Source organism: Pseudochaenichthys georgianus, chromosome 8 (genome assembly GCF_902827115.2).
Source record: "Pseudochaenichthys georgianus chromosome 8, fPseGeo1.2, whole genome shotgun sequence".
Classification (NCBI taxonomy): Eukaryota; Metazoa; Chordata; class Actinopteri; order Perciformes; family Channichthyidae; genus Pseudochaenichthys; species Pseudochaenichthys georgianus.
This window is the reverse complement of record NC_047510.2, coordinates 5,951,705-5,977,292: the sequence shown is the minus strand read 5'-3', so window position 1 is coordinate 5,977,292 and position 25,588 is coordinate 5,951,705. Positions and strand designations below refer to the sequence as shown.

Here is a 25,588-nt window from a genome sequence, read left to right as displayed (position 1 = left end):
ATGAGTTGGTTTGACTTCAAATACTTTAATTTCAAACGGAAAGTAAACTCCCTACGCACACGTGTTGGACTTTTTCATGCTGTAACATAAATAATTCATTAAGTGTTTCTAACTTCTGTGTTTTTGTCTGTATCTGTGTCTTCCTGCATCACCTGGTAGCCATGGATACAGAGACCTCCCCCTCCCACCTGCAGACAAAAGCGTACGTCCGGCAGCTGCAGGTGATCGACAACCAGAACCTCCTGTTCGACATGTCGTGCAAACTGGAGCCCAAAGACACATAGAGGGGGAAAAGACGGGAGGGAGATAAGAGGAGGAGGAGAAAGCTGTTTCCTGCCCGGAAACAATAAAGCTAACGGATGGAGACCGAGTCAGAAATAAGGACAAGACGGAAACTCAAACTGGAACCACACTACATCCTTCTCTTCATCTTCTTCGACCTGGATCACAAAAAATGTCATACTTCGTTCTTGATCAGCCAGTTTATCAAACTGGACCAAAAACCGGATACACAAAACATTGTTTTCATTTCATGATCCAGTCAGAGTTCGAATTTGAAGATGCTTGACCCAAATATAAGACAATAAGACAAACTACGCGAGAGTTTTTATCTTTTACAAACGGAAAAGTCAACTTTTTCAGAACAAGTCTTGGAAAAGTCTCAATGTGTTACGGCTGCAACTTAAGTCATTTCAGCTGAGGAAGGTTTCTTTGTGTCCTCAGGAGGAACCACATTTAGTGTCCCGCCTCCAGCGCTGTATCCAGTTCTCTTTGTAGATCTTTGGAAATGACCCGCAAGTACCTTAATGGAAGCCATGATAAGATCTGGGGGAATTGGGAGTGGAAGCTGCCTCAATGCTCTCGTATCTCTTTTAGCATAGGACCATATTTTAAGAGAGGAAATAAGATAATGCCGTTCCACAGTTCCTTGAAGCAGCAACACATAAAGCAAAGCTCATCACTAACATCCGCTGAGACGTAAATACTTAACCTAGTGTGGGTGCAGAGGGATATCTTCTTTTGCTATGTCCGTTTCCAATCAAGGTTAAGGAAGAGCAGATAGGGCAGGGTTTTTGTACGACTTGTCCGCAGCCTTTGGCAGTTTTTATCGTCTTTTATTCATGTCAATATGGTACTTTTGGAAGGATGCATCTCGGATCTACACTAAGACGCCTGTACTGGGTAGTTTTTGGCCCCATCCACCCAACATCAACAAGACGCTGCACTTCAAACAGATGACTTGTTGATCCAACGTGTTGGGAAGCATGTTGGATTTTTTTTTTAACAACCATAATCCACACAGGAAAAGAAAAAGAACCTCCATGTTGAAGAACATCATGCAGACGGATCGATTCTTTATCCAACAGATGGCGCAATTGTGAAAGTTTGGTTCTTCAGGATATTTTAGGATGCAGGACACCAAGAACCTGTTTACACCTGGATGTAATGTGTTTTGGGCGATTGGATCAATAGAACCATTGGGTCGTTGGACACGTCTTACGTAGTGTAAAAGCGTTCTGATGAGTCTTCAACAAGGACGAATCAGGGAACAACTTCATCAGAGCTGCGAGAGGCTTTCTAAGGCCAGGTGTGAATAGGGCCTTTATCTCTTCAGTTACAAACAGAAACTAAATCATTCTAGTCCCTCTGAACCTTCGTAGAGACCAGTTGGATCGCTGATTGAATCAGTCTACTTCAAACGTCGCAAGTTTACGCGCAAGACTTCTGCGCTCCGAAAAACTGGATTTCAGGTCTGACTATATTTTTCCATCAAATTGACAAACTCTTTAAATAAAGGGCACAACGGACCTTGTGCACCTGGCACTGAACTCTCAGCTACGATGGATTGTATCCATGGTCTACATCTGTGTTACTGCTGACCTCTGATCTGTGGTTCCTGTCAGCTGCCATATCCCACACAGAGCTGTCAGGAACTGGCTTTGTTTTATTTGATTCCTCCGTGATTTCTCAGACTCACTTGGATCCCTTGATAGGAGACGTTTCTCAGAGGACGTTCAGGATGCTTCCTCGCTGGATGAGAGTGTGTAGATGCTGGTTTTCTACCCAACGTGATCTTAGGTGTTATGCTGAAGACGTCAACTCTTTGCTCGTTTCTGCTTTTTGTTCCAGGTCTTTGATGACACACACGAAATGTCACTTTACAGTGTTTGACGATACAACCAATCAGTTGGAGCGTTCACGTCACACTCGCTTTAAAGGACCATACCGCTGTTTGCTTTTTTCTACATGTTTGAACCATTTGACGACAATCACGTACACACTGCCAAAGCAATACTCAGTGATTATGTTTCCAATACGGTAATTCCTTTGAGACGGCCGCAGCTATTATTTTAACAAAATGGTCACGCAGGGCTGGTTTATCAGTTCATATCGCTAGCGCCAAACATATCAGTCGATAATTCAAATAAAAAATATGTCAAAATATGAGTTTCTCGAGAAAGATATACAGACTGTGTCCAATAGAGAGGTTACATGACCATCTGTTTCTCAGGATAAGACTACTACAAATGTGTTCTTAAGCTATTAAGAGGATAAACATTTAGCCGTGCGTATCTAGAAAACATTCGCAGAACAACAAAGTAAAAAAACGAATTAGGTTTTGTCTTGGTAGACGCAGCGAAATTAAGGGAAATCGATAGGCAACGTTCACCACAAGATACAATTAATCAACAAATTAAAGGACTTTATTTTAATTAATAATAACTAAACTTATTGAATTACACGTTCTAGGTAAAGTAGCTAGAACATGCTAAACTAGAATACCACCCTTGATAGATCTGCGCCAATGGTGCATTCAGTTGTCCTAAAGACGGTCCTATTCCGCAAGTTTGGAAGTCTTTTTTCCGACTTCGGTGTGTTCGTTACCTTATAACAAACAACAACACGGACCCTTTAAAGGAGACGTGTTTTTGTATTGCTCAGAGCGGCTAAACCATACTTCGAAATCAGTCTTCAAGTAGTTCTTTAGTCAATTAATTATCTAAGTGTATTGTATGCAGTATATCCATCTGGTATTTTGGATAAGACAAACAAACTGAAAACATGACCTCCATTGGGAAAAGAAACAGCTATGGTCCTTTAATAAAGTGACTGAAAATGCTAACGGGCGGGTTGAACTGATAACCACAAGGCAGCCAATCAGCTGTGTTTACGGGACAGAATTACTCCAGGGAGATGAATACAAACTTACGAAAGAGTTGACAGAAGAAACTGTTTTATTCTTCCTTTTTTCCTCAGCGTTTGGGATCTAACTGCTGTCACATTTTAATGACCAATCGGCTGTAAGGAAGGACTCGATCAAAGCTGCCCTGCCATTGGTTCGTTCTGTTGGCAATAACAGGAAGTGGAGCTTGTTGGTCAACCTATCGCAGCAACAAAGCACTTTGCCAAACCTCAGGGCTCAGAGACACAGAGAGGTTTTGTTTACTCTTTATGCTAGATTTTCATTGGAGTCCAGTTGAGTCCAGTTGTGTTGCGATCGATTGGTTCCGTGTTTTTACAGCTGATCACACTTCAGTCATATTTACTATAATAATAGAAATCTACAGAGTTGTTGTTTTTCTGCTGTGATCACCACCAGAGGCCTGTACGACGAAGCCGACTCAACATAACCTGGATATGTTTGAGTTACCCGGTTTACCTGAATCCAAAACAAACGCGCTCTCGCTAAGCGGTCCTACGACGCTCGTTAACACAAGCCAGCTTTGCCCTATCGAGTTATGTGGGCGTTCACATAAAAGTGGCGGTTAGCAACATTTGACCAATCACAAACATGGAGAAGCGTACTGACAGCGCAGCGTCATACTTCCTGAATGAAAAGTGAACTATAATATTAGACACATATGAAGACTTTAAACATCCATGACTTAACCACTGTATCCAGGATCAAAGCCACAGAGCTGCACCGGCAAGGTGAACACAGCTGGGAACAGAACACGTGTTTGAATGCGTACGTTAACAGGTTTATGATATCACTAAGACACGATCTGACTTTACTTACATTTTACTCGAGTAGTGTTTCGTCAACTTAATGTGTTGCTTAAAATAATACTTCTGCATACAGTATGTGACACTGAGTGTTGCACGGCCAGATACGGCTCAGCTGACTCAGATAAGGAGATGTATGATAATGGGACACATCGACGTCTGCACTCAGTTCCGCGGACTGTACGTAATGTTACTTTGATCCGGTTACTTATCTTGTGGCCGATATTTAAGTAAGCTTTCTTAACGCTAATGTTCTAATAGTCAGATTGCTCTGAAGATAGAGGTGATATTCTCTTAATGTTCACGTTCACACAGTCAGTTGATTTCTGCCGGCCGTCTTTCCTGCAACGGCAGTTTTTCTGTATTTCCTTTCTCCTGTAATATGACTTGATCGCTTTAAACTCCGCACACTGAGCTCTGATTGGTCAGCAGGCAGGCAGTGCTTTCACTGAGTTGATCTCTTAGCCGCTCAGCATAAGATCTAGCCCGCTAAAAAGAGAACCAGCGTCGTAGGACCGGAAACCCCGAGTTGTCCCTGAAGTTAGCCGCTAAGCGAAAACCCTGCTTCGTAGTACAGGCCTCCGGTCTGAGTCCAGCCTGAACACGGACACATTGTTTTGGTTAAGATTTTTTTTATTATTTGCAAAGCACTGAAGAGTTTCCCTCTAAGATGTTGTACATATTATATATTAAGAAACAAATATTAATATATCATGTTGCTAATAATCAGCTGCTCAAAAACATACTTTTTTAATGATAATATAATATTTCAGAAAACAGTCCTTGCGATGATGTACATTTATAGAATTTTGCGATTTTATGATTACACAGTCAGAATGTAATTTTATCATATGCCTAATATTATTGCATAATATGCACATTCATGCGTAATATTTCATGAAAATGTTGAATTTCATTGCGAAATAATCTTTTATAGGATTAAAAAAGTAATTTGTCATGATGAAGTCCTTTTTTATAAAGAATTCCTAATGAGATAATTTTTTTAAACTTATTGAAACATTTCTGGTACATCAGATTCTCTAACTATATAGCCTAGATAGAACAAGCAATACCACAACAATAATATCATGCACAGTAAACTTGAAACTTAAAAATAATAACAAATCAGACTTAATAAATACAAAAATAATGTGTTAAGTTTAATTCATACATTTGAAGTCTGTCATTCTAGAAATAAACTAAAAGTTGTATTATTTTGAGATAAAATTTGAATATGAAGTTATTATTATTATATTATACTCTTACTTCCAACATGAACTGACCCTTTATCACAACAAATATGTAGGCCATCGTCCTTTCAATTTGAATTTTATTTAAGAATTTCCAGTTGGATAAGTGAAGCAATATTCATTAAGACGTCCAGTCAGCATTTTGCTTTATGGTTGGGCTGAAACTCTTCAGTGCGTCCGAACGGTGCACGTGTTTGTATACATTTTCTGAAAAGGTGTAAATGGTTTTAAAAGTGTTCTCTGCGCTCCGCTCTGGTGGCAGTGAGACTTCGTCATTCTCCACCTGTACCATAACATCCTGTTTGTGAAAGCTCAGCGAGGCCGACCCCTTCACGAGACAAGTCCGCCTCGTGTCCACGTCAGAACAAGACCAACAGTTCAGCTTTCAGACCCAACAGCATCATGAAAGTCTCATTTATTTTAAAGTAGTATTTTTTGTTGTTTGGGGAAATGTATTGACAGAATGAGACCATTTTGAAAAACAAGATGATTTATATAAATAGACCCTCCAGAAAAACGCGGGCTAAAATCCTTGATTGTGCGATCAAACATGCGGGGTTTTATGTGATTGTATGCGGTGAAATTGCGGGAAGTTGCGAAATATGCGGAAAAAATAAATATTGGGCTGTCTTATTTATTTATTCTCTCTCACACACAACCTGCCACTAACGTTAAACCCCTTTACTATTCAATTAAACACATTCAATGTTTATTTATTGTAAAAGCAATTGGGCTATTTTAATCAATCTCTCTCTCACACACACACACACACACACACACACACACACACACACACACTTCTCCGCCTCATTCCGTTTTCATTTACTCGTTCGTTATCTGACCAGCTTCAATCTTGTAGGCTTCTCACCTCGTTTCTTGTAGCCCTCGAAAGGGTTTTGGAGGTTGATGCCTCGGTGAACGTGAGTTGTTTGGCTTTCTTGTCCGCAGCAGCAGAAAGCATTTTCCAATGTTTGAATGAATCAAAGTGGGTCGTCACCGTCGATGTTCTCTTATGCTCCAACACAGTTGCACGGGGTGCAGAATAGTTTCCCCCCAGACATCGGGGAACTGCTTTGCCCGGTCTTTAGCAGAAATGTTTGTCGGTAAATGAGATGGATTAGATTTTTTCATCTTGGTGAAGAGAAACTCTCGTGTGAGCTCCACACGTTCACTCTACGGTGTTGTTTACCTTCTGTGATGCGCGAGCTGATGACGTCGCGCATCATCAAGACGAGTTCACTTTTTTTTTTCTCAACTTTGTGTGGAAAAATGTGGGGATTATGCGGCCTTTTGATAAATATGCGGCTTTTTACAAATATGCGCCATTTTGCTGATTATGCGGTAATTTCTGCGATCGCAGAATCACGTTTTTCTGGAGGGTCTATATAAAGAGTAACACTAAGATGAAAATCATTGATTTATTGAGTTCTTTCCTCGCTATTTTTTTCCAATATTTTTGTAATGATGTGTGAACTGAGGCGGCTTGATTCTGAACGGGAACACAATCTGTGAATGTCTCTAGTTTGACAAGATCTTATAGCTAATATGGAGTTTTAACTCAAATCAGAATCCTAAAAACGATTCCAGAATTTGCAAGAAACCAGTTTAAACTCCCCAGTACACAAATTGGTTGAAACGGCAAACATTTTTGAAAACAAAAACTTTCTAGAACATGTCTTCAATTATTCGGGAACAATAGTTAAACATTTGAGAAGACAAGTTGGACTTTAGAGAACGGGAGTTCAATCTTTTGATAAAACTAACAACATTTCAAGGATGCAAATTTAAACTTTTAATAAGATAGGAGTTTGAACTTTGCCAAACCTAAAACAAACTTTCAAGAATATGCATTCTAACTTTTGAGTACAAGAGTTTGACTTAAAGGTGGGGTAGGTAATTCACTTCAGAAACACTTGTTGTATTCCATGGAATGCTCTTAACATCCCGATAGCAGTGAATACAATAAATGCTTTGACAATAAATACATTTTATCTGTGGAAGCCGTAGAACTGTAAAAAGCACGACCAATCATCTGAGCCGGCCCGGCTAAAGTAACTGGATGGCCTGCCTGTCAGCCTTCCATCTGGGCACAGACTGATCTCTGCCCTCATTGGTCATGTGCACGTTCGTGTGTGTTGGAGGCGGGGCTCTCTGTGTATTTTCAAATTCTAGCGCACTCGAGCTGGTTTCTCCATTCTTACCTACCCTACCTTTAAGTGTTCTTAAGTTAAAACGTTCAAGAACACTCGTTCAAACTTTCATAAAGACGAGTATACACCTTGGAAACCAACATTTTGAGAACCAGATTTTGTGTACACAATTTTGAACTTTCAATGACACCCGTTTCAACTTTCTAGAAGATGTGTTCAAACCAAGGAGAGGACGAGTACAAACTTTCGAGAGCAAGAGTTCGGACATCTAAGCGTGATTTATTTGTAGAACATGAAAACGTTGTTGTTTAAAATCCCTTACTGAGTCTGAGGTAGAATACGTTTTCAGGACTATATTTGCTGTTGAAGATCTTGTTGAGAAGTTTGTGTTGGTTTGGTCGGCGAAAACGTGTGAACCCCAGTGAAGATGACCTCAGCACTCGTCTGCCGGTGGCTCTCTCAGGACCACTTCCTGGGTGATGGGTGCTTTAATCCCGCCGTAGTTTAGGGCAGAAACAAAAGTCTTGAATCCCAACTCTCTCTAATCCTAATCGTTAACGTTTCAAATCACCTAAACCGACCAAACCTTCCAGATTTCGGACCTTTCGCAGCTTCTGCCTGTAATTCTGCTGAGATCCATCGTTTTTGGAGGCGGACGGTCTCTTGGGTCGAGGCCGTCTGCTGTGCCCGCATTAAAACACTGAATAATTAAACAAGTGTACATACTGCAACCCTGTAAATAGGCAAATACTAACGGAGACTCTATTTTATGTATCAGCTGAGAGAGAGTGATGCTTACTCGATGAGAAATATTTGATTTGATGTTTTTTATTTGTAAAAGAGAAAGTGTACAGTGACGACAGAAAGGGATGATGAATATATGACTTTATGAATTGTACAGTTTAATCTCTTCAGTTGGATTGTTCTGTTGTTTTCTATCTAAAGCTTGGGGTTGTTTCTGTGTTTTTATTTGTACAGAAGTCGTTGTTTACATCGATGACAAGTCTTTCTTTAAGATTTCTGTGAACGTCAGACAAACGGAGTGATTGGAGCCAAGGTCTGTGAGGAGGCGGGGCTTGCAGAGTCGGTGTCATATTACCGAATATTATGGAGAACTACAAAAAGGAACATTTGGAATAAGGTCATTCTATACATTAAATATAAGGGCGAGTTATGAGGACATATTACATTCTGAGATTTATATACGCTATGTTATAGTGTTCTTTTATTTTTGACTAACAGTTTATAGTATTTCAAGTCACACAAAGTTATTTGTAAACTATATTAAAGCCATATTTGACAATAAATTGCTCATTTTATTAGGAAACAAAGCAAGTTCAAGATTTCCTTAGAGTTTCATTCATTTCATATGAAACTATTTCATAATAGGATTTTTCTTCCGACATTACTTTATCATTCTCATTTCTTATTTCTTTCTTATTTCTTTCCTCTTAATTATTAACGTTTTCCAACCACTGATTTATTTTTTCGCATCGTAGCGGTGCACTTTATTGTCATTTATTTTCTGCAAAACCAATCAATTTTTCAAAGCCTTGTAAAGAAATCATGAAAAATAAAGATCAATGAAGGTGTTTTTGCAGTTTCACTAAAAGTGAGACTTTTAATTTGAAATAAGACAAATCCTTTAGCATTTCTGGGGGAAATGGTCTAAGAAAACGTTATCCTAAGACATTAGGCAAATGAACGGCTGGATGTATTTCTTTTTTGGTGAAATTAATATTTGTATCTATGTATAACATTGCATCTTACTAAGTGTTTCTACAGTTTAATTTTCTAAATTAATTTGAAGTCTAATTATTGAAATAGATTTTGCTCTCGTCTCCTCCAGTCTGACGCTCCATCTACTGGCACTGAAATAATAAAACCTCTGGACAACAATACATCTGCGTTGGAGTTTTATTTACTAGCCAAAACGACGCTATCACTCTACTACTATTTTAGGTTAGAGGAATTATGTTAGCATGCTAACTTATAAATGTCATTGTTTCTGTAGATATTCGTTCCTAAAGCAAAGTATTTGGACGCTTTAATTCTTTCCTGATGATGGTGCTTCTATCTGATTGACTTCACATTTGGTAGGTTTATTACTGAGCAGGGCCAAACACTGCAGTTCCTCTAATGGCCACTTGAGGCATTAAAAGGGAGTCTCTCTGTAGACCCTATGTAAAAATCGCCGACTATATAGCAGAAATAAACATGTTTACTGCCTGAAACCAAAGGTGGTTTTAGATTCTAATTTGTGTTTTTTAATATAACTCCCCTGGTTTAAATATATTAAGGCTTAAAGTTACTAGTTCATTGTTAAAGGCGTAGACATTGGCCAATAACAAAAGGGAAAGGGAAAAAAAGGATTTCAGTTTATAAGTCTGAGTGTCAGTCAAATTAAATATGTAACATAATATTAGAATATAATGAAATGCAGTGTCCGTGCGCATAAGAAGTACTATTAAATATGCATCTTACCAAGCACATCTTATATGGCAATACATGGAGCACAGGAAACTGAGTACAAGCATCTAACACATGCACATTTTGCACTGGCACTGCAATAGTTCCTGCCACACAGCACACACACTGCACGTACAAGTGGCCTTCTGAGTGCACACTCCACACGGTTCTACCCTCAGGTTCATGTGTCCCTAACTTCTCGGCATGTAAGATGGCAGTGGAGTGGCTGCGTAGGAGGGGAGGTGTGTTTTGAATTCAGCTGATAGGGTCCCCTCTCTCTCCCAGGACTGTAGCAAGGACCAGCGTGCCCCCTGGGAGGATAGCTTTCCATCCCTGATTAGGAGAAGGTTTATATTTAGGGTCAAATGTGGGGGAAGGTTGGAGCTCCAGATTAAAGGTATATAGCAGAGGGTGTGTTTGCATGTCGGCAGCAGTCTTTGACATTCTTACTCTCACTGTTCAAATAAAGCTACCATTACAATTATAGATTGTTCATTTCTTTGTAAGTGGGTAAACGTACAAAATCTGCAGCGGATCAAATACTTATTTATTCCACTGTACATATTTATATTTAAAAACATTTTTTTATTCTTATTCATTTTAGCCAACTGTTTACACATTTCTGAACAATACTACTTATGCTAAAACTTTACAGCTTAGAACAGATATACTGCAACATTTTGATTTTGTTGTCATTTTCTTTTGTGTTTCCTGTGTGTGTGTGTGTGTGTGTGTGTGTGTGTGTGTGTTAGTTTCTGTTGTTATGTAACAGTTTCAGGACAAGACCCCTCCATTACATTACACCTGTTATCCCCTAGTAGGTGGTTGCTGTGCTATAAGAACTATTGCAATTATAGATTAAAACCAAGTGGAATCCCCAGAGTCTGACAAATTAAGACGATACCAAAGTGCCTAAACCCTAAGTTTTATTTTCACCTCAGTAGACATTTTCAATATGGGTTCACGGTCTCCAACTCCTGTTTCAGAGCTTCTTTAATACAGCATGATGTACTTTTAGTTAATGCTGCCCCTATTTTGAGTTAAATGGTAAAAAAAAAAAAATTACGGGTTGTGTTTTCACTTTATAAATGTGAATTGTAAAAATGTCTTGTTCAGTGTTTCATTGTACTTTACTTCTCTTCTGGGTTGCTGTTGGTCCCCAAAAAAATCAAGATGGCAATGTCAAAAACTAGTTAAGTATACAAGTACAGGTCTACCCCCTGTCAAGGCAAGGTTTTATATTATACTATTGCTATTATTACTAAAGCTTTAACACAGGCATTACTTCGATGGTGTAACTGTCTAACTTTATGCTAATGCTAGCTTAAAGGTTAGCAACAGTTTCTAGGTGGTGTTAAGCTTAGCAAATGGTGTGTTGTTCCCCATGCTATACTGTGTCCAGCGAGTTATACAAAGATAAAAAACTGCATGGAAACAGAATCTGAAGCTCTCTGATTGGACGGTTCTTTTAGCTCTTCAGTAAAGCTCTAATTGGTTTGAAGTGCATGGAAATGCCCAAACTCACTTTCCTTCTTATTGACTACATCTTGTTTGGCCTTCTGGAGAGTAGTACATTAACTCCAATGCTAGAAGTGAAGTTCTGTGATTCTGGTAACTGTCTGTCTTCACCTGCTGCCTCACTCTCTCACTCAGATATCCGGTGTTCATCTCCTGCTGCGTCAGACTGTTCGTGTGCTGCTGCAACACAACAACCTTACTGCTGCAAAGTGTCAAAATCATGATGCAGTTTCTTGAAGTCTAAATATGAGCCTCATGGCTCACTTTTCATAATTCGCCTAATTAGCAAAAAAATTGAAATTGGAAAGAATTCTGTTTTATATCTTGGATCACTTAAGCAGCTGTTGTGTAGTATTTTCAATAGACTCAATAGAGAGGATTATGGGTGCAATACTTTTTGTGCTGACACTTTAATTTAGAGCAACATACACTTCACTATGGCATTTTGAGTTTACCTGACCTACATCAAATAAAAGGGACCATAATTGTTAATGCCTGTGAAATTTAGTAGACTTTCTTTTTCAAAAATGTCATATATTTTCATAAATGTCCACACCTTCTAAAAATGTCCTTATATTTAACAAATGTCCTCACTTTTAACACATTTCTTAGCTTTCATCGAATGTCCTCATTTTCAAATTGGTCTTTGTGAAAATGTTTTCCCGTGTTCCAAAAAGTCCTGACCTTATCCAAACGTCTTCACTTTACAAAACATTTCTTACTTTCTGAATAGATCTTAGCTTTTACAAATGTTGGCTTCCCTTTTAAAAGATCTTTATCCTTTTCACAACATTTTTCAAATTTTCGCAAATGTCTGCACCTTTTAAAAACAATATTATATATATATATATATATATATATATATTTTATATATATATATATATATATATATTGTGCATGACTTCTCAAGACAATCCATTGTCTTGTGTTTCCCGAGACAGCTAAAAATGCAATGTGTACACACACACACACACACACACACACACACACACACACACACACACACACACACACACACACACACACACACACACACACACACACACACACACACACACACACACACACACACACACACACACACACACACACACACACAAGGTGTTGTGAAAAGATCTGCTGACCAGAGACACAGGTTCAGTCACTCAAACTTGACACACATACTGTAACCCACCCGCTGACACACACACATTTTTGACGCCCCCCCCCACCCTGTCTCTCCTTTAAATAGAGCTCCTCTTGATGTCTTCGGCCTCGGTGATCACATCTCTGCTGCTCCTCTACACAAGCTCTCCTCAACCCAAAGCCAAGGTAGATATCAACACACACACACACACACACACACACACACACACACACACACACACACACACACACACACACACACACACACACACACACACACACACACACACACACACACACACACACACACACACACACACACACACACACACACACACACTAAAGGGACACCATTTTGTGTTTTCTCTGGACTCAAATGAAGGTTAACAAGATATCTCTTCATTCAAATGAGGTTAAGATATTATTTTATAATCTGTGGATGTATATCAGACTTTGCAACTTGTATAACATTCTGCACGAGAAAATACAAATGTTGATTCGCGCAAAGAAATGTGCAGTCCACATGTCTTTTTTAAATGCACAAAGACTTTCAAAGAAATAACTGTTTGGACAAGTGCACATTTGCAGCAGAACATTTCCTGCATTGAAACTTAAACAAATATTGAGAATAGATAATCTTTCCTCCACACACTTGAAATCATCATGAATTATTTGACCAGTTTATAATAAAAGTAATTCTTTTTGAGATCAGAAAGTTCATGAAATGAACATTAACATATGTTATCTCACTGAAAGATTTGATTGAATATTGCCTCCACATTTGTAACTATTTTCAACTGTGAACTAAAGAAAACACAACTTTTGTACAATATTTTAGATATATTTATAAATGTTTATATATTGCAGTACATTGTGTATTTTATTCTAACTTCTAAATGTTTATATATATATATATATATATGTGTCTGAAATGTTATTGTTTTGAAAAATTGAGCAACTGGTCAGTATTTGCGGAGATACAGCTGTCAGACATCTTGCTGCGAAGAGGGCAAAAAAGGACACCGTGACTTTGATAAATGAGCAGAACATGACCTCGATATTTGACCCTGAACCCTAATTATACTCCTAGAAACCTCACCCCTGAAGTGTGGAGGGGTTTTTCTTTTCTGCCATCTCAGCCTGAATTCCTCCCACAGCCACCTGCTGATCTCGGCTTAACATGAGCAGACACAAACTGGCAGTCTGTTCAAATTAGAAAGCAGTCGCTTTGTTCCGTGCCATGAGCCGGGGTCCTGTCTCCAGGCAGAGAGAGGAGAAGACTTAAGGGGAAGTTTTTGATTTCACATACAGCAGAAGTGTCTCTAACGAGGGGTTATTTAATATCGTCTTAATGAAGGACACATACGATGGAGACATGATACTGAGCAACAGGGAGAAACACAGCAGATTAACCCTTTAATATACATTTAACACAGAAGAGAACATATTGAAATGTTCTTATAAAAAAACATTTATTTTTGTTTTTAAAAGATTGCAATAAAGAAAGAACCAATCAGACAAAATGAGAATAAACACTCACAAATCAGTAGGCAACAATACAAAAAGAAATACTCAAAGAACATTTCAAGGAAAAAAAGAAAGATACATGACGATACAAGTAATAATAAGACTTTATTAATTACAAATAATTACATTTCCCTTAAAATAATAAATCCTCCTCGCACTTTATAACAAAATTAAATGACTAAAATACTTACAATTAACGAGTAATAAGAAGTTACTATCAAGAATCTAGTTGGTTAAATAACATATCATCTTTTATCAGTTATTTTTTTACATTTGCCTCTTACGACGTACTAACGGACATTTTCAAGAATTCAACACACACCATTTATTACCTGAATTTAGTGCATAACTTTATTCTTATGTATGATTTTTTTCTTCTTCGCTGGTGTTTGTGCAGCCTACTCTCAGTCGACATGGAGCAGACATTCATTGCCGTGAAGCCCGATGGTGTGCAGAGGGGTCTCTGCGGAGAGATCATCAAGCGCTTCGAGACCAGAGGCTACAAGCTGGTGGCTGCCAAGTTCGTGCAGGTAAACTGGACATCTGTTTTCATAAAGGAAATCAAGAAAAAAGTTGGAAAAATCCAACATTTTGACAGGGATGCATGAAAAATAAATCACTGATACCAAAACAAAATGAAAGTTAGTTTACTATCAATAAATAGATTTAAAAGCAACATTATCAGCTATAGTAATACAACAACGAGGAAATTAAACAAAATAACCAAAAACAATATACAATCTTACAACTTAATACAATGTTGTTGGTTATATTTTTTTAAACAACAAGAAAGATTAACATTTTATAACTTAAATACAATAAAATATCAGTGATTAATAATAAAAACATTCAATTGAATACCATTTTAAAACTTAAATACAATGAAGCAAGTAAATAAATTAAAGAACATATTTAATCAAAAGTGGTTAAACATGTTGGTATAGGGTAACATTTACTATGTTATGTTTTCCACATTTGTTGTGAGGTTGTAGTGTTATTTTATCAATACAAGTGTTTGTGGTTGTTTTTTAGGACGGACAGATGTTTCATTTCGGGACATAAGGAATCAAAGAATCGCATATGAAATGTAAAATGCTGATTCTCTGGGAAAAGTTGCCAACCAAAATTGTTGAGCGGGTTTTACCTTAAAGTACAAATGGGTATCAAACTTCACTCTACATGGACTTAAAAAGGTCTTAAATTAAACGTGTTAAATCACTGAAGTAGGGGAAGTTGTGCCAGAAATTCCTGTTCTGCTTCATATTGTAGTTTACATTCTGATGAAGTTAATTTTAAACCACACACACCCCATTCTGATAAGTGACAAAGAGATAGTGTCCTTGCTCTGAATGTCCAACGAGCGGTCCTCACTAAGATAGAAGAACAGGAACACACACACACACACACACACACACACACACACACACACACACACACACACACACACACACACACACACACACACACACACACACACACACACACACACACACACACACACACACACACACACACACACACACACACACACACACACACACACACACACACACACACACAACACAACCACACACACACATACATGATGCAGAGATAACATTGATTTTCAGGCAGATTGTTGTATTAAATCATGACTTTTGATCAGATAAATAAAACATGATAACAAACAACTAAATAAATAAAAGTAAATATAAATGTTTTGTAGGCGGTTAACCTCATTGAACAATGGAATGTTTTATCGAGTTATAAGGACAATATTTAACATAATTTATCCGAAAATTCTACCTCATAATGGTATTCAGGCAAATGCACTTTATTACTTTGCATTACTATTTCAATATGTTTTTGTTTTGTTAATAGTCCTCTGAGGAGCACATGCAGAGCCACTACGCTGACCTGAAGGACATGCCTTTCTATGCCGGACTCTGCAAGTACATGTCCTCTGGACCCGTCTTCGCCATGGTAACTCACACACACTCACACACACACACACACACACACACACACACACACACACACACACACACACACACACACACACACACACACACACACACACACACACACACACACACACACACACACACACACACACACACACACACACACACACACACACACACACACACACACACACACACACACACACACACACACACAGTCTTCCCGCACATCCCCGGCACTCAGGCAGATATGTGTCTCTGTAGTGTGTATCTCTCCCTCCTCACACCTTCTTTGTATTTAATTGTCTCCTTTTATGGAGCAGACTGTTAGCAGGTGTGATCAGAGACATTTGAGATCATAAGGTCAACTTGAACAGTATTAAATACATTTTAAAACTCAATGAAATGCCTTGATCAAGAATCAGTAGTTTTTTTAACAAATTGTTTAATCTATATTTCACATAATATATTTATGTAATTTGGAATACTTTTTTAAAACTTTGAACACGCTCTATATAATTCAGGTTTTAATCAAATGAAAAAAATGATGCTTATTTAATACCTTTGATTGTATCAAAAGCTATGTTCCTTGTGTTTTAAACCTTCTTATTCTATCTCGGCTTGTCATTTGATTTTGCGTTTATTTTGTACACAGGTGTTAACTTTTTAGAAATTGCCATATTGTTCAAATAGGTTGTATAAATGAACTTGAAAAGCATTCACCTTTAATCTACATATGACTTTGCTTCTCATTTGAAATGCGGACCCCCCTGACATGTTGTTGTGCTGCAGGTGTGGGAGGGTCAGAGCATTGTGAAGCTGGCCAGGATGATGCTGGGTGAGACCAACCCCGCCGACTCCAAGCCCGGAAGCATCCGTGGAGACCTGTGCGTCAACATCGGCAGGTGAGTTCACACACACACACACACACACACACACACACACACACACACACACACACACACACACACACACACACACACACACACACACACACACACACACACACACACACACACACACACACACACACACACACACACACACACACACACACACACACACACACACACACACACACACACACACACACACACACACACAGAAAACACAATAGTAATGCCATACACAAAAAACAATACAACATAAAATGTTTTCTACCAAGTTGTGTTGTGACTTTTTGTCAGGACACACTTTACTTATATTTTAAAGACATCTTTAGTCCTAGAACAATACTTTAAAAAGTCATAGTGTAGCAAAAGACCTGTCTTTACGACATTCTATGATGAACTTTTTTGAATGAAAAGAAAATCTGATATGATCTGTCAATGACATATCATTTTTTTATTCATTTAAATTAATAACACACTAAATTATGATCACATACATAACTATTGCTTTATGTCTTCCACACTATGGTTATTATATTTCCTTTTTATTTATTTAAAGTAAATACTTTGTCACACACTATATTATATATATATCTTTTTTTTAACTTTTTCAATCATGCTACACACATTCTTTTTATTGGTTATTTATAAAATACTATACCATGACATAGTATGACTTTTTAGTGCTTTTTAAATACATGCTATAATATAACTTCTAACACACAATCATCACTGTCTCTGTCTATGATCCCACTGACCTTCCTGCTGTTTCTCAGGAACATCATCCACGGCAGCGACACCCTGGAGAACGCCAAGCATGAGATCGGTCTGTGGTTCAAGCCCGAGGAGATAGTGACCTACACCTCCTGCGCCAAGGCCTTCCTGTATGAGTAACGTTTCCAATCATCCACCAGTAAACTCCACCCCACTGGACCCCGCCCCCTTCACGTCCCTCCTCCCTGCAGATGATCCCCTGACTTGGTCTTCAGTCATCAATCCAAAACATGTCCCACTTATCAATAAAGTCTCATGTTAACAACTATCACTGACTCCGTATCAGAAATCATTTGGGTCTTACCCCCTGAGTAGCAGCTGTGTGAGGCCGTACCTTCTACTATGAATGTTCTAAACAGTTGGAGTTTTATGAAAGTTTTTATCTGAGTCATTGTATAGTATGTTGTAGTTAAAGGAGCCATGTAAAAGTCATACTACAGTATAGTATGTCAAAATGATTTGGAAAAAGTCATTGTATAGAATATCAAAAAAACGTCACAGATTAGTATGTTGAAAAATCAGACCTTTATGGTAAAAGAAAACAATTTATGATAAAGTATCTAAAATAACACCATAGTATAGTATGCTGAAAAAAATCCTCATAGTATGGTACAGTGTTTCTCAAAGTGGGGGGCGCGCACCACCTGGGGGGCACAGAGGCATGACAGGGGGGGCACAAGTCTGCAACTTTTTCTGTCAGGCCCCCCCTTTGGAGAAAAAAAAAGTTGGGCCCCCCCAACACAAATAGTCACGTAATGGGCCAAGTTAACATTTATTAAAATACATCAATATGAACATGAGCATTCCTTTCAAAAAAAATAAAAAAATCACTTTGCTAGAACAGTGATAATAAAACAAGGTGTGGTCAAAAATAAATAAATACAATTGTGCAATCCCTTTGCTAGAACAATAAGTTATAATACTTTGCCACTTTGTAATCTGTGCAAAAAAATGAAAAGAAAGAAAATGCTGATATTTGGCAAAAAAGTGTGTTTTATCATCACAGCATTAGTGGCTGCAATGAGCCTGTTTGCACTGCACATTTCTTCACAACGGGGCTGCAGGCTCAGTAGCGGCGCCAGAGATTTCTTTTGTGGGTGCTGTGGGGTAGCTTAACGTTTCATAGAGGGTGCTCAAACATTTAGGGTTTCCCATTAATGTACTGGTCGCTACAGTGGAATGTTCTACTGCAACACTCCTCACACGCACATACACAGTGTACCTGCGACTCACAATGAAGGCTCGATAATCAGCTCACAGCATACAGGTGTAAGCAGGGGTAAAGTAATATTTTTATAGGTGGTTTATGGACATCACATAGGGGGGTCCGGTGGCATGCTCCCCCGGGAAGATTTATTTTTAAATATGGAAGTTAAAAGCATCAATCTGATGCACTTTGAGAGCAAAATGAAGAGATCTATGGATACATCTCTCAGCACCCAGATGAAACACAACTGTAAACAGATTTACTATTTCTTAATGGATATTTTACAAACCACTCCCCTTTTAAACTTTATTCTTTTTGTACTGTCATATAGTATTTCATATCTGTTTTTCATTTCTCTTATTTTTTTATAATTATAATGATCATATAAACGTGTGCCTCGGAAATAATTGTTTACATTAATCGTGACCAACACGTTTGAGACCCACTGAAATAACTCAGACTAAAGTTAAATATCAAAACACGTTCATAGTATAGTTTGTCGAAATATATCAGAAAAAACTTCATAGTATACAAAGTAAAAAAACAAAAATGTCATAGTATAGGATGTTGAAAAAACCCCTCTCATTACACTATTTTGAAATGTATCAGAAAAAACCCGTCATGGACTGGTGGCTAAGAGGTGCCAGTTCCCCTCCTGGGCACTGCAGAGGGGTCCTTGAGCAAGGCACCGACCTGCTCGCCGGAGACTGGCAGCCTCTTCGCTCTGGCCCGCTCCAGATGCATAGCATGTTTATTCTACCTGTATTTTGTATAGTGTGTATAACTCAGCAGTAGCGTAGGCAGAAATGTACTTGTAAAAAATAGGGTGGGCCAGATTTTTTTCTTCTGCGCATCAGAAGCTAACAACAATCCCCGCTGGTACCAGTGGCAGATTACTTTTAGAATACTTTTGGAATACTTTCTTTTTCCATAACAGATGTGGGTATGTTTTGGGGAACAGGAGACACGTATTTTACTGTTTTAATGGCTTATCAAGAACTCAAACACAACATCTTGGTGTCATTCTGGACAGCTCTCTCATCTGCACCACACATAAAAAACATCACCCGGACTGCATTCTTTGTACTGTCTTAAAACCTTTCCTTAGAATATGTTATGAATTGTAAGGTGTCCTTGGGTGCTTTGAAAGGTGCCCCTAAATAGAATGAATTATTATCATTATTATTATTATTATTATTATTATTATCTGAAACGATGTAATAACTTTTAAAACTTGTTCTAGTCACTTGCTCCATGCATTCAGCAGCAGCAGGCCATTCACTTTGATCCCGTTATGAAATGTCATCATTTCGACAATAAAGAAATACTACATAAATGTTATCTTGCACATTTTATCTAACCATCTCCGTTTCTAACTTTCAATATATTTTGAAAGAGATCTCTCTCTCTCTCTCTCTCTCTCTCTCTCTCTCTCTCTCTCTCTCTCTCTCCTCCCTCTCTCTCTCATCTGCGTGCGGGGGCGGGGCCTCACAGACACGCTGCATCTCTCTCTCGCTCACAGACATGCTGCAGCGCTGTGCAGTGTGCACACAGTTTTGCCGGTAATGAATATTACATGTTACAGGTTACTTTTCCACCAATAATTCCAATAAGTATTCCAAAATGTATTCACTTCAGGTTTACGAAAGTAACTGTTATCAGATTACTCGTTTTTCAAATGTAAAGCTTTTTGTATTCTGATTACGTAACGCCGTTACATGTATTCCGTTACAACCACAACCCAACCCTGTGTATATCTCTCCGGACTGTCCACCAGCAGATGAAAAACACCCACCTCTCCGCCTCTTCCAAGGGACGAGGGAACCGTGCAGCAGAGTTTCCGTTAAAGGGAAATGGAAACACTTTTCAAACTGCTTTCCATGCGACAATATTACCATTAGGAAATGTATTTATCTAGTCTATTTCCAATGTAAACGATCGAGATACGCGAATTTACTTTTTGAAATACGTGCCTAATGACCATGGGCGCTTCCATTGCTCCGGGACTTTTCCAGTGACGTCACTGACTGGCTTCCTGGGCCAAAGCTCAATAACAAACAACATGGCGTGCAATGCACCAGTAGTTTACATTACAAGAAAACGGTCGTCGTCAGGAGTTTATTGTATTGCCCCAGGCTGCACAAATGGATTTTATACAAAGAAGGAAGAAGTACATTTCCATAGGCTGCCACTAAAGGATGAGAAGCTGCTCAAAGTCCAGTCTGGATGCCTGGTTCAATACAAAACATTGGATTTGAAGCCAGGATCTGTTCCCACAATATTCGATTTCTCAACGTATGCAGTCGGGAACACCGACCGTCCCAGCACGTCGGCCGCGCAAGACAATGACAGTGTCAACAAACGTGAAGTTCGAGCCACCAAACGAGTTGCTTCAGCTGCCGAGAGAGAGGTAAATATTGCAGCACTACCAGATTACTAGCTCACACATGTATTTACTGACACAGTGTGACCTTATTAATTAACGCAATCGCGTCCAAACTAAATGGTAGCTATTATTATGACGCACAATAGAGAATTGGGGGTGTTCTATAGCTCAACTAATTAAACTGGCATACACACGCTCATCTGTCGAAAACAGCCCTAAAAAGGCTAGTATTGCTATTGATGGATGGTATTGCAGGACCCAGAGCGCACGGAGCACAGAGCGGACAGCAGATAACGGAATTGCAGTTGTATTGCTTATAGATTATCAGAACATTTCAAAGGGACACAGCCCCATTGGATATTAACCTATGGATTAACTACATCATCGTTTTTATCGTTGTAATGCCATTGAAGACCAGTTTAGACCAGACAATGAGGAAGGTAAGCCGTTAGCCTGGCGTATGTTAGTACCTAGCGCCACTTGTTTTGATGTACGTTTTTGTGGATAACCTCGCGAGTTTGTATCTTTCAGTGTTGAGGTGGGCACCGTTAGATTCTGTGTCTCCTTGCGATCATAAACGATGTGTTGGATGTGCGGCTAGGATAAGTAATAAGGGAGCTAAGAGTGATTTTCGGTGCAGTAATAGGTTAGCATTTTCGCTCGGGGCTAATTCAGAGGCTCACTGTTAGCATTGTGTTTTTTTATTTTTTTTATTCCGGATCGTATGCCACTCTATTCGACCGAATCGGTTCATAAGCATAGGCCATGGGATGCCTGGTAACTTGACGAATAGTCAAATTCATCGTTCAAAACGTCGATCTCATTGCAAAATTCCTCCATCGCTGCCATATCTGCTACGTTGTGTTGACTTCAGGTGGAGCGAAAACACAGCCAGTGACGTCACCATTTGGGACTCCCCTAATGGCGGCGGCCTGGTCCGGCGGATAATTAATTTTCTTTTGGCGAGTAATATCATATACAATAAATATTACGATCAATATCCATTGTAAAATGAATAAACTACCGGAATATTATAACTGTAATTGGTGTTTCCTTTCCCCTTTAACATTGTTTTTCTTCTGGGGAGAGGGAGACGTGGGGAGAGGGAGACGGGGCTATTTCATCGTTATCAGAAAATGATCGTATAGATCGCTGCTAGATGAGGGCAGTGGGGACTCTTCTTGGAGTCTGGCTTTTTAAAAAAAAACAAAGTTCATTAGTGAACTTTGAGCCATCATTTATTTTGCAGGCAGCTCTCTGCTTCTCTCACGTTATTATGGCGCGCCGGAACCAACAATCAGTTTTTACCGTAAATGAGTTTGGTTCAGAGGATAAAGCACATACAACATTAATTAAACTCGATATTTGTTCACTTGAATTTCACTTTGAATTCTTGGATATTCTCAATGGGTGAATACATTTTTTTTATAATAATAATTAAAAAAAATTATTATATATTTTTATTTAAATGACACAGAGGCTTTCTCAGGGTGAGCCAATGAGTAAACTGGGTGGGCCTGGGCCCACCCTGGCCTTATGGTGGCTACGCCACTGTAACTCAGTGTGTATTACAGTGCATCTGCATGGGTGCACCTTCCGGTATACTGTGAAAACTGAATTTCCCCCTGGGGGGATAAATACAGGTACATGGAAGAGTTGGTGTTATGGCTTCCGGATTTTGCCTCCCCTCCGTCACTTTGGCCAGGATGGTCCTAAGAGGTTTCTCAATTCTTAAATGTCCCCTCCTCGACTCCTATCCTCGATACTTAGTCCCGCCCACAGGAGATGCGAGCGGAGGAAGAGAGTAGGCCTGTTATACTGAGTGATATATATTCTACACACTGCTCTGCTTTCTGCACGGACCTCACAGCTGTTCTCTCTGGAAACATCGCAACGCGATGAAAGCAGTTTCTAAAATAATATCCAGGGGATGAATGCAGAGCTGTCATTGGCTGAGATAAGTCCGGCCGTGTGTCACGCCTCCACCGTTCCCGGAAATGCATCCGTGGAGGAGCCATCAGTGTCTCCTCGGTTAGAGCTCCTCCAGAGAGCGTCCTCGGCGCTCGATGCTCGGTCCTCGATGTGCATTTAGAGAAATTAGATGTCCTTCAAAACGGCGCGCTGAAATTCATTTCCGGGTCACTACCGGAGGACCGAGGAGTCGAGGAGTCGAGGAGGGGAAATTTGAGTATTGAGAAACGTCTCTAATCTCACCAGAATCACGCTGGTTATTCCCCTTTAGTTCAGGCATACAAAAACAATGTACTCATGTGAGATATACAAAGAAAACCTCATTGTAGAGTATGTCTTAAAATATCACAAAAAACGTCATGGTGTAATATGTTAAAAAAACCCTTGATCAAATAGTCAAAACACCCTATTCTTAGGATGTAAAAAATATCGGAAATAATGTGCAAAACTCGTTATTTTCTCAAATTTTTTTATTGCATAAAAATGTAAAGTGAGTCATCTAAATGTAATAAATTCTTTACAATCATGCTGTCAAAAATTGCACAATGTATTAAAAAAAGCTTCATGAAAGTTAACATCAGTACATAACTACATTTATTTTTGTCATACACTTATAGTAGGCCTATATATCTATAAATAGATTTTTTTGTACGTTTTTAAAGAGCTCAGTAAACGTCATGTTCACAGCACGAACATCAGGACAACATGGACATTAACGCAGGTTTCCGTTAACCTTATCAGTGTGGGACACAAATAGATTCAAACCTAAATAATTGCTTGTATCCAATGGTACATAATTATAGTAAAGTAGTTGATTATTTTACTATTTTAAAATGAACACTGTACCAAAGGAATATAAAAGAAAAAATAATTGTTGCACATTGGGATTGGGTGGTTTTTTACACATTTGTTTGAGACCCGATCCAATCCTGATCCAGTGTTGGATTGGTTCAAACAATTAGCAACTGATCAAAGACCATCAATCTAGAGCTAATAAACGTTTGACCACAATTTAACAATCTTCAAATATTGTACCAATGGAACTCATGATCTAGTTTGGAATGTCGTATCCAATCATGTCTTGGTCTCACTTTTGGTTTTTGTGCAAGATGTTGGCCTTTTTGCCCAATTTAATCATCTCAAAAACTTTGTACAATACATGTTAAATGTTTTGACACAAGTCCAAACTTTTGGACCTGATTCAAGACCTCTAATCTCAAAATAAAACACTAACTCCAGAAATGTGTTCAAGATACTTTTTTATATCCAATCCCTAATCTTTCTTGACAAAATCTTGACCAGATTTCTTCTGAATATTGTTTAGTTGTGATTCCAGTGCAACATTTACCCAATCCCAGTCACCTAATCTCAATATATTAAACTCCTGACTTTGACTTCATTATATAAAACATGTTGTACTTAACCAAAGTTTGTTATCCAATCCTGTCAAGGATTTATCCAACGATTTTTATCTGATCACATTTTTGACCCAAATTCTCCAAGACATTAAACTCATTACCTTAACTTATTTGTCTCTAAACTCCAGTTCTAGTTTGTTGTACGAGTGTGTCATATTTTTTACCTGAGCTGATCAAAGACCTTTAAGTCTTTGTACCCTAATTCAAGATCTCAAAGGTCAATCTCAAAATGTGTGTACTTTTTTCTGTCTTTGTAACCGGTTTTGGTTCCTTAGTCCTTTAATCTCAAGACATTAAACTCCTCAGGGTCATTTAATTATCTCCAAAATGTTGTACCTAGTCAAGTTTTGTCCAAACTTTTGACCCTATATCTTTTGCATCCACACTTTTTGAACGGACTAAGACTGGAGTAAGAACAACAGCTCTATAATGACACAGAGTCATGGGAACCGTTGAACTATGTTCGACACATTTAAATAATCCTTAGATTCGATACGTTGTCAGGTGTGATCACTGAGATATTGGGTTTGAAGAAACTAAAATCAACCACAGCTGATCTTCTGGTCACAATGAAGTATTATTTTTCTTACGGTCCCACACCACAGTCAACTAAAACACTGCTACATTAGACAAAACATTTATAAAACCCATGAAGTCATCGTTCCAATCACTGATGTACACACATAACATCACAAACTGACGAGGAAGATAGCCAAATTCAAGGTCTTAAATCAACTTGCGTCATAGCAAACACAAATATTTTTACCTTGAAACACACATCAATCATTTTCTCCTTTTACAAAATCTGCTGCTTCCAAAACATGACTTCTTCACCGGGCTGCAGACAGCCTGTCAAAATCCTTTCGTAGAAACTTTATCAAATGTGTATGTTTCATCCTTATATAGCACCATAAAACAAATGAGACGGTTAGACGCTGTGAAAGATTACATA

General features: G+C 38.6%; 2 protein-coding genes across 3 annotated transcripts in view; both read left to right on the top strand.

The window, feature by feature from the left end:
- rapgefl1 (Rap guanine nucleotide exchange factor (GEF)-like 1) overlaps nt 1-12,700 on the top strand; it is a 50,414-nt gene extending 37,714 nt beyond the window's left edge. The window contains exons 16-17 of one of the 2 annotated variants that reach the window (XR_004552615.2): nt 160-2,130; nt 12,627-12,700. Coding sequence is in view for 1 of the 2 variants with exons in the window: in XM_034088982.2 (XP_033944873.1) it covers nt 160-284 (125 nt within the window). In the remaining variant the exon portion in view is untranslated. Of the gene's footprint in view, nt 1-159; nt 9,297-12,626 lie in introns of those variants that run through there. The other variant, XM_034088982.2, reaches the window with a different exon arrangement.
- LOC117450947 (nucleoside diphosphate kinase B-like) lies at nt 12,627-17,922 on the top strand. The gene is made up of 5 exons (XM_034088983.2): nt 12,627-12,706; nt 14,445-14,577; nt 15,908-16,009; nt 16,783-16,895; nt 17,657-17,922. Exons 2-5 carry the CDS (start codon nt 14,461-14,463, stop codon nt 17,772-17,774), a joined length of 450 nt encoding a protein of 149 aa, XP_033944874.1. The 5' UTR covers nt 12,627-12,706; nt 14,445-14,460; the 3' UTR covers nt 17,775-17,922.
- Nucleotides 17,923-25,588: the final 7,666 nt, after the last annotated feature.

Bases quoted from the DNA above. Each gene is read 5' to 3' on its own strand.
- LOC117450947 (XM_034088983.2), top strand. From the start codon at position 14,461: ATGGAGCAGACATTCATTGCCGTGAAGCCCGATGGTGTGCAGAGGGGT. The intron at 14,578-15,907 runs GTAAACTGGACA...TTTTGTTAATAG, and splicing joins TGGCTGCCAAGTTCGTGCAG to TCCTCTGAGGAGCACATGCA. The intron at 16,896-17,656 runs GTGAGTTCACAC...GCTGTTTCTCAG, and splicing joins CTGTGCGTCAACATCGGCAG to GAACATCATCCACGGCAGCG.